The sequence below is a fragment of the Narcine bancroftii genome, chromosome 10 (assembly GCF_036971445.1).
Source record: "Narcine bancroftii isolate sNarBan1 chromosome 10, sNarBan1.hap1, whole genome shotgun sequence".
NCBI classification, from domain to species: Eukaryota; Metazoa; Chordata; class Chondrichthyes; order Torpediniformes; family Narcinidae; genus Narcine; species Narcine bancroftii.
In genome coordinates this window covers 50,780,089-50,790,185 of record NC_091478.1, presented here as the reverse complement: position 1 = coordinate 50,790,185, position 10,097 = coordinate 50,780,089, and the positions used below count along the sequence as shown (strand labels likewise).

Sequence of the window (10,097 nt, the reverse complement as noted above, 5' to 3'; positions counted from 1 at the left end):
CACTGCAGATTCACTAGTGAAGTGTTGTTTCACTTGGTAGGCCTGTTTTGTGCTCTGAATGGTGGTGAAGGAGTAGGTGTGGACGCAAGTTTCTCCACCACATTTGTGCTTTGCATTTGACCCCAACAACTGCAGATGTTCTTGTGGATTAGAGGAGGTGCTGACATTTTGCGATGGTGCGGGAAGACCATTCAGTAAGAGAGAAACATCCAGCAGCAGATCCTGTATAGTAGAAGCTCAAACATCTGGACCACACAATCCAGACTTTCCAAAAAAATGTTTAAAATTTAGCGGGGTTTTGTGTTATTGTGTGTGTAGGTGCCACAGAGGCACAGTTGCAACAAGGGACCACAATACAGGTAATCTTGTCACAAAGAAATTCATTTATATGCTATTTTTTCACAATGTCCATTTTAAGCACAATTTCAAGATTACACATTTTTTATTTGCAGGAAAAAAAACAGTATATTTACATTGTCAAGTTTGGACTTTATGTTTCTTTAAAGGTGCTCCTTTTGATAAATGAAGCATGCTGCATTTACTGATGAATAAACTATCAACTACCAGTTCACCTCTTCCTTAAATTTGAAATTTAGAAGTACTGCCCAAGAATCCAAAAAATCCAGACCGACCCACTCTGCGAACAGTCCAGATTTTAGAACTTCCAATGTAGAGGCTGCAGGGACTCAGCAGATCGCGTAGCAGATCGCCAAGAGAAATGTTTATTGGATAGTTTATTCACCCGTGTATAAAGATAATAATGAAAGCTTTAATGTTGTGTGCCATGCAAGCAACTTAGATAAAAGGTCACCACCAAAATAATTGGATCTACAAAATAAATCTTATCAAAAAAGAGTAAAAACATTAATTATGACAGTAGTAACATTAAACTTTAGTGTAAAATGGGCCAATCAAATTTGAAACTCGATAAAAACCAGCAGCTTCCCGATTGGAATCAGTCACTGTTGCTCTATAATCCATCGAACACAACAGCACATTTGGCCCTTCTTGTCTGTCCTGAAACATCATTCCACAAGTCCCACTGACCTGCACCAATTCCATAACCCTCCAGACCTCTCCCATCCATGTATCTATCAATCTATCTTTAAAAGAGTGAGCCTGCATTTACGCCAAACCCCCACCACTGAGTGAAGTTCTTCTAACTATTCTCCCTAAACTTTTCCTTTTTGACCCCCCCCCCAGCATTAACTCTCCTAATCTAAGTGGAAATAGCCCTCAATTTTGTAAACCTCTATCAAATCTATCCTCATTCTTCTAAACTCCAGGGAATAAAGTCCTATCCTGTTTAATCTTTACCTGTAACTCAGTTCCTGAAAACCCGGCAACATCGTAGTAAATCTTCCCTGCACTGTTTCACTCTTACTGATAACCTTCCTGTCACTTGGCAACCAGAACTGCACACAATACTCCAAATTTGACCTCACCAATGTCTTATACAACCTCACCATAACATCCCAACTCCTGTAAAAGTATTTATTTATGCACAAAAGCCAAAGCTTTTTTTACAACCCAGTCAACCTGTGACATCACTTTCAGGGAATTATGTATCTGTACTCCCAGGATCTTTGTTCCTCCACACTCCTTTGCCTGATTTACTGTGTATGTCCTATCTTGATTTGTCCTTCCAAAATGCATCACCTCACACCTCTCTGCATTAAATTCTGCAACTCTCCTGGTTTATTCTCTCTCTGTTCACATCAGCCTCTCACACCAAAGCTGCTCCTCCTAGTCTCTACAACTGCTGCTGCTTCACCCTGCATCCCTCTCCCGTGCTCCCCCAGATAAACCCAAGATTTAACTCCTACATTAATGGACAGCCGCTGTTCTGGGTTTGGACCCTTTCCCTTGACCTGGGTTGGGGGGGGGGGGGGGAAGAAACGGGAGACAGCAGGGATAAGGGAGGGCAGAGGGGGAGTAAAACACAAAATTATTTTATTTTTAAGTTTATCCCAATGCTGTCTCTGCTTTCTTTTCTATGGATATTTGGATTCTGTCAAGTTCACCAAAACACCAGAGGTTGTTTAGATCTAGGATGAGGTTAAACAAAAGACTTCACAATATAATCGCAACTGATTTAGCAAGCAAAACATTCAGTGAGACAGTAAACAAAAGATAAAGATTTTCATGCATGCTACATTCTACATGTAGTTTAATGTGACTGTAATGAAACCTTTACCTTTAATAGTTAAAGCAATGAGTTTCTGGTCCATGAGTGATCCCACTTGAATGTGCTGGTCTACAGCACTTGATGTCCCTGACATTGTCCATGGTCCTGGTCTCAGAAGTCCTTGGACTCAAAGAAACTCACCATTTGTATATCAAGACCACACAAAGATGAATCACTTTGAGGGAGAGTCCTGATAAAGAAAGGGTCCCAACCTGAAATGTTGACGAACCCTTTTACTCCACAGACGCTGCCCTAGTTCCATTAGCTGGAAACTGGTTTGTTTGATCAAGAGCCCAACACCTGCAGTTTTTGTGCATCTGATCTCATTGTTCTTCAATATTCAACCTACAATTATCATCTTGTTGGTGAAGTTGAAGATGAAGCTTACAGATGGTATAGTACACAATTAGTGCATATATTTGAAGATCATTGGTGTTGAGTGTAAATGTGGAGATAACATTACCCATTTTCACTGATTGTGAAGTCAACCACGATTGTAAAAGACTTTGACTCACTGTAATACTACACCCTGCCCTTTTGTTCTATTAGTCCACCACCTACTATATGTAAGCAGTGGCTGGAAACTTTTCACAGAATTTCTGTGCAGATGACCGTCAGGAGGGAACAGGGCAGTGCAGGGGAATCAGTGTGGGGACCAACCCGCGGCTGTCAGGAGAGAGTGGGTCAGTGCAGTGGGATCAGTGTGGGGACCAACATGGGGCTGTCGGAGGGGGGGCAGTGCAGTGCAATCAATGTGGGGACCAACCCGTGGCTGTCAGGAGAGAGTGGGCTAGTGCAGTGGGATCAGTGTGGGGACCAACCCGCGGCTGTCAGGAGAGAGTGGGTCAGTGCAGTGGGAACAGTGTGGGGACCAACACGTGGCTGTTGGGAGGGGCAGTGCAGTGCAATCAGTGTGGGGACCAACCCGCAGCTGTCAGGAGAGAGTGGGTCAGTGCAGTGGGATCAGTGTGGGGACCAACACGGGGCTGTCGGAGGGGGGGCAGTGCAGTGCAATCAGTGTGGGGACCAACCCGTGGCTGTCAGGAGAGAGTGGGCCAGTGCAGTGGGATCAGTGTGGGGACCAACCCGCGGCTGTCAGGAGAGAGTGGGTCAGTGCAGTGGGATCAGTGTGGGGACCAACCCGGGGCTGTCTGGAGAGAATGGGTCAGTGCAGTGGGATCACTGTGGGGTCCAACACGGGGCTGTCTGGAGGGGGCAGTGCAGTGGGATCAGTGTGGAGACCAACACGGGGCTGTCAGGAGGGGGCAGTGCAGTGGGATCAGTGTGCGGACCAACCCACGGCTGTCAGGAGAGAGTGGGTCAGAGCAGTGGGATCAGTGTGGGGACCAACATGGGGCTGTCGGGAGGGGGCAGTGCAGTGGGATCAGTGTGGGGTCCAACACGGGGCTATCTGGAGGGGGCAGTGCAGTGGGATCAGTGTGGGGACCAACCCGCGGCTGTCAGGAGAGAGTGGGCCAGTGCAGTGGGATCAGTGTGGGGACCAACACGGGGCTGCCGGGAGGGGGCAGTGCAGTGGGATCAGTGTGAGGATTGAATCAGGCCCAAGGGTAGACACTGAACATCATAGCCTAGGCAAGATTCAAAGTACATTACGGATTCTATCGTAACTCTGAAAAATTGTAAGTCGGACCATAAGTCTATCTATAAACAATTAATAAATCAAATGTGTTGCTTCCTGAAAAAGTTGGAGATGACAGGGTGAATTAATACCCAGAATGAACTCGCTGGTGTTTAAGAAGGTTGGAAGACTGAGAGAATTCCTTCCCACACTGGGAGCAGGTGAAGGGTTTCTCCCCAGTGTGAACCGTCTGGTGTCGCCGCAGGTGCGAGGACTGAATAAAGCCCTTGCCGCACTCAGAACAAGTGAACGGCCTCTCCCCAGTGTGAATCCTCTGGTGCTGACGTAGGATGGAGGACTGGGTGAACCCCTTCCCGCACTCAGAGCAGGTGAACAGCTTCTGCCCAGTGTGAATCCTCTGGTGTTGTCGCAGGTGAGAGGACAGAGCAAAGCCCTTTCCACAGTCAGAGCAGGTGAACAGCGTCTCCCTGGTGTGAAGCCGCTGGTGTTTCAGCAGGTAGGAGGACTGAGAGAATCCCTTCCCACACTGGGAACAGGTGAATGGTCTCTCTCCGCTGTGAATTTGCTGATGTCGCTGCAGATTGGAAGACCGAGAGAATCTCTTCCCACACTGGGAGCAGGTGAATGGTTTCTCCCCAGTGTGGATTCTCTGGTGTTCTCGCAGGTTGGAGAACTGAGAGAATTCTTTCCCACACTCAGAACAAGTGAATGGCTTCTCTCCAGTGTGAACAGTCAAGTGCTTCAGCAGGCCAGAGGATTCAGTGTAACCCTTTCCGCACTGGGAGCAGGTGAATGGCCTCTCCCCACTGTGAATTCGCTGGTGTTGCCGCAGGTTTGAGGATCGAGTGAATCCTTTCCCACACTCAGAACAAGTGAATGGTCCCTCCCCAGTGTGAACTGTCTGGTGCAACAGCAGGCGGGAGTACAGAGCAAAGCCCTTCCCACATTCAGAGCAGATGAAGGGGCTTTCTGAACTGTGAACCGCCTGGTGCTGCCGCAGTTGTGAGGACCGAGTGAATCTCTTTTCACACTGGTTGCAGCTGAACGGTTTCTCCCCGGTGTGAAGCCTCTGGTGTGCCCGCAGGCTGGAGGACTGAGTGAACCCCTTCCCACACTGGGTGCAGGTGAATGGTTTCTCTGCAGTGTGGACAGTCTGGTGTTTCAGCAGGCTGGAGGAAAAAGTGAATGTCTTGCCACACTCGAAGCAGGTGAACGGTCTTTCCCCAGTGTGAATTCTCTGGTGCGCCTGTAAGCTGGCAGACTGCGTGAATCCCTTCCCACACTGTGAGCAGGTGAATGGTCTCTCTGCAGTGTGAATTCTCTGGTGTTTCAACAAGGTGGAGGACTGAGTGAATCCCTTTCCACATTGGGAGCAGGTGAAGGGCTTCTCTCCAGTGTGAATTCTCTGGTGTTGTCGCAGGTGTGAAGACCAAGTGAACCTTTTCCCACACTCGGAGCAGATGAATAGTCTCTTCCTGGTGTGAGAACACCCATGCTCCTTCAGATTCTGAGAGGTTTGAAATCTCTTTCCACAGTCAGAGCAGGCGAATGGCCTTTTCGAAGCATGATCACACTGGTGTTGCAGCAGGGTGTCAGAGCTGGTGAAATCCTTCCTGCACCCCGAACAGGTGAACAGTGCCTCCATAGTGTGAGTGCAGCGACCAGATTCCAACCAGTCTGAATAAACCCCCTCCTCACTGCACGCATCACATTGGAATGGTTTCTCTATGCTGCGGCTGGTCACGTGACCATCCATGTCTGCCAATCAGTGAAGGCCAGTTCACATGCTGAAAAACTACAAGCTTTCTCTGTGTTATGATCCCTGTGCTCCAAAACTTGATGATACTCCAGATGCCGTGATTCTAGTTACACCATCAGACACCAACCAACGTGTTGTTTCCCTGCAATTCCTGCCTGGAAACGTTCTGCTTCCAACTCCTACAAAGAGAATGTGGTCAAAGAATGAGAAAGGAAGACATTTTCTACAGCCAATGTTACAAGGTGACCCAAATCCTAGAACCATGTCAACAACCTAGTGTTTTGAACCATGATGAAGATTATTACGGACAGGTCGGTGGAACAGGATACATGAAATACATGACCCTGTCAATTCTGACAGTCGTATCAGGCACCAAAGAGACAATTTGGGAAATGCCCAATGCTCCAGGACCTCCTGAATGGCTGTTTTTTGAGTGGGAGAGGAGACTGGGCATGTGTCACACTTTGAGCCTCTGGCCACTGGCAGAACCGTCACCTCTTTGCTGCTCAATCAACACCCAGTCAACAGGTCCTTACTGCAATGTTCAGAATTGTCAAAGCCCCTCCCTCGGTTCTTATTTTTCTCCCCCCACCAGCCTCAACATCCAATACAATATCCTCCAACACTTTCACCAACTTCAGCTCCATCATCCTTTCTCCACCTCAATCCACCTTTTGCAGGAATAGATCCCTCTGAGACTCCCTGAAGCGCTCTTCCCGCCCACTCTTCCATCCCCTTAAACATTTAGGCACTTTCACTCTGATCACAAAAATTGTAAAGCACATCCCTGCATCTCATCTTCACCTCCATTCAGGGCCACAAACAGATCTTCCAGGTGAGGCCGAGCTTCACATGCACATTGTCCAACCTGATCGACTGCATTCGGCGAACTCAGCATGGCCTCCTCTATATTGCTGAGGCCAAACTTTCGCCACTTCCCTGCACTGTTTCTGGATCTAAACTTGAGTTTTCTGAAGCCAACATTTCAACTCCATCAACAATTCCTGTGAAACATAAATCTGTAGACACTATGATTGTTGTAAATGCTGCAGGTTTTGCAGTGTCCATAGGAGGCAAAGATATATAACCAACGTTTCAGTCCTGAGCCCTTCTTCAAAGTATAAAGAAAAAGCAGGGAGATGTCTCAATAAAGATGAAAGATGGAAGAATATGAGGGGGAGGAGTCCATATCATCAAAAGGTGAGAATTGGATATGATAAGAGAATTGATTTTGGCTCTGTGAAAGGAGACAGAGGGAAGTGAGGGAAAGGTGGGAGGAAGAGAGAGAGGAAGGGGGGTGGAAGATGGAGGAAGAGGCTTTAACACAAACCAGAGAAGTTGATATTAATGCCATCCACTTGGAGGGAGCCCAGTCAGAAAATGAGGTGTTGTTCCTCCAATTTGCGGGTAGTGTATGAGACCATGGACAGACATGTCAGTGAGGGAATGAGATGAAAAATTGATATGAGTGGCCACTGGGAGATCCACGCTATTGTCATGGGCAGAGCCGAGGTAAAGAGATTTCCCAGACACTCCGATGTAGAGACCACAGCGGGGGACCGGATGCAGTAGGTGACCCCTGTAGATTCACAAGTGAAATGTTGCTTCACTTGGAAGGACAGCTCCCAAACAGTGGTGAGGGAGCTGGTGTGGGCACAGATGGAGCATCCCCTGCGGTTGCAGGGATTGGTGGGGAGAAAGGAGTGGACGAGGGAGTGACAGAGAAAACTGTCACTGTAGAGAGGGGTGTGGTGGAAGACGGTACAGCCTCATTGGGCTGGGCAGGCTAGCCCACCTTCTGTACCTATAGCCCATCCTCATAAGATCCCTAATAAATGCCGAGAGTCCTAGTTTTCTACCTCATCCCTGCCTTGGATATGAGCCAGCAGCTTGTAGAGGAATGCCTGGGCTTTCTGGTTAATATAGCCTTTGACTGCTTGTTTTGTGTCTGCAAGTGGTTATTGATCACACCTTAATTTATTGATCAGAATTTTAAAGTGCCATGGACAAGTCAATCTGACTGGAGATCAATCCAAAGGAACCAGAGGCCTCCGTAAAGTTTGACACGTGGCTACACTGTTTGAAGGACTACCTGAAGGGCCACAAAATCACAGCTGATGGTGATTGGTATGACCTGCTCCGCAGTGGTGGGCCACCGAGTGTACCAATTAATTTGTGACTGCATTGGATACGAAGAGGCAATGGCCCTACTCTGACAGCAGTACGGAGCCCCAAGGAACGTGATGTACGCACGCTTCCAGCTTGGCTCCCGATGCCAGGGTCTGGGTGAGTCAGTTGACAATTTCATGCAGGAGCTGGGACGTGACTGCAGGTGCCAGGATGTGACTGCGGTGGTTTACCAGGAAGAGCTCATCCACGGCGGGCTAGTCGCTGACTTTCGCTCCCATCACACAAGGGAGAAAGGCGATCGGTCCCTACAGAAAGTGGTGCAGCTGGCCCGAGCTATGGAGACTGATCAAAAGAACTTGGAGGCCTACTCAGTGGACTGCAATTTTACAGACCAGAGAGAGCACAGCTCATCAGGCCACTCTCCCCTTTGAACGTCTCAGCATGGACTTTAAGGGGACCCTCCTACTCGTGAATTAGAACAACTACTTCCTGAACATTGTGGACAAGTACTCACGTTTCCCATTCATAATCCCTTGCTCCAACATGACCACATCCACAGTCATTAAAGCACTCTGCACAGTATTCACTCTGTTCGGATACCCCAGTTATGTTCATAGCGACCGGAAATCCACCTTCATGAATGAGGAGTTGGGGCAAATCTTCCTTTCCAGGGGCATAGCTACGAGCAAAACCACCAGCTACAACCCCCGTGGGAACGGGCAGTTGGAGAGTGAGAATGGAACAATCTGGAAGGCAGGCCTTTTGACCCTCATCAAAAGGGATGCCGTTATACCAGTGGAGGATCCTGGCATCTGTTCCACCCATGGCCTGTTCCCCACCCTGTACCTTGTTCCACCCACCATCTGTTCCCTGCACCCTTTCCCTGCCGCCTGTACCTCGTTCCACCCGCCGCCTGTACCTCGTTCCACCCGCCGCCTGTACCTCGCTCCACCCGCCGCCTGTACCTCGCTCCACCCGCCGCCTGTACTTTGCTCCACCCACCACCTGTACCTTGTTCCACCAGCCGTCTGTTTCCTGCCCCCTGTACTTTGTTCCACCCGCCGTCTGTACCTTGTACCACCCACCGCTGATGGAAACTGCTGCCTGCCAGTCTGCCCATGGACGGCGCAGACCTGTCCCAGCTATGCATTATTTGCAGAGCATTCTGGCGCCTGTGCCTTGTTTCACCGTCTATTCCCCGCCTCCTGCCCCTGCTGCTTGTACTTTGTTCCACCCACCGCCTGTACCTTGTTCCACCCGCCGTTTGTTTCCCACCGCCTGTTCCTTGTTCCACCCGCCACCTGTACCTTGTTCTACCCGCCGTTTGTTTCCCACCGCCTGTACCTTGTTCCACACGCCGCTTGTTTCCTACAGCCTGTATCTTGTTCCACTCGCCTGCCAATCTCTGCCCATGGACGGCGCCGGACACGCACTGTTTGCAGCCGCCTCCGCCTTGGTCTCGCTCCTCGCTGCCCTCCGCAGCCAGGGAATGCTTGCTATCGTCCGGCAGCCAACTCCGGCTCGGGACCGGGATCGCAGCAGGCAGGGGGGTGTGGCATTAGACACGTGATCGCCCACGTGATTGAATCCGTGACAGTGCGCAGTGTCGTACAATTCGCTCGCCGGGAGGGCGGGGACAATGCCGTGCTGGCGTCTGATTGGTCAGAATGTGGGGGCTCGTTACTTGGTATTTTTTCACAAGTACACTTTATTCAAAATAAATGATTTAGAAAACCGTTCAAAACATTTTCCATCGATAGTGTCAGTCATTTCGATACTTTCTCATCAATGTACATTGTTCCCTCCCTTACCCGTTACCACCCCTGTGGTACCTTGTCCTCTTCTCCCCCCCCCCCCCCCCCTCAGGGTCAGCCTCTCAGTGCCCAGTAATGGGACGACTCTAGACTGTTAGAAATTAAAGTACCTTTAAAGAAATTGCTCGAGACAAAAATTGAGAACAAAGAACATTTATTACTACAACAATGCAAAGTTGGGTGCTTCCCCTTACCCTGGGAATACACACAGACACTGGGACTCACCCAACTTTTATACAGTTGATTTCAGTGTAGGAATACCCTCCCCCTTACATTCTTCTGCCTCCTGCTGGAGAGGTTTGGCATTAGGCAATCCTGCCTGCCTACGTGCAATTTCAGTATACTTGGAGAACCAGGGGGGGTATCCTGTCGGTGTCCCTTCATGTCATTGTCCTTATTCACACCTTCCTGATTCTCGGGGCTACAGTCTCTTGGTATGCGGAGTTGACTCATTCTATCTAGGGTTGGCTAATTTCATATGTATAAATCTGTGTATGGTTAGCTAATTAGAAATGTAGGACTTGGTACTTCTGTCCAGGGCTAGGAGACCCTTATCTGATCCAGACTACCTCAACTTCCTACATTCTATTGTACCTTACCATTCCT

General features: G+C 49.0%; 1 protein-coding gene across 1 annotated transcript; it reads right to left on the bottom strand.

Annotated features, from left to right (window-relative positions):
• Positions 1-376: 376 nt before the first annotated feature.
• On the bottom strand, positions 377-9,240 carry LOC138744551 (zinc finger protein 420-like). The gene is made up of 2 exons (XM_069900908.1): positions 9,022-9,240; positions 377-5,726 (listed from the first exon to the last, which is right to left on the bottom strand). Exon 2 carries the CDS (start codon positions 5,542-5,544, stop codon positions 3,913-3,915), a length of 1,632 nt encoding a protein of 543 aa, XP_069757009.1. The 5' UTR covers positions 5,545-5,726; positions 9,022-9,240; the 3' UTR covers positions 377-3,912.
• Between the last annotated feature and the right edge of the window lie 857 nt (positions 9,241-10,097).

Excerpts from the sequence above, each read along its gene's own strand:
- LOC138744551 (XM_069900908.1), bottom strand. The coding sequence starts at position 5,544 with ATGGATGGTCACGTGACCAGCCGCAGCATAGAGAAACCATTCCAATGT.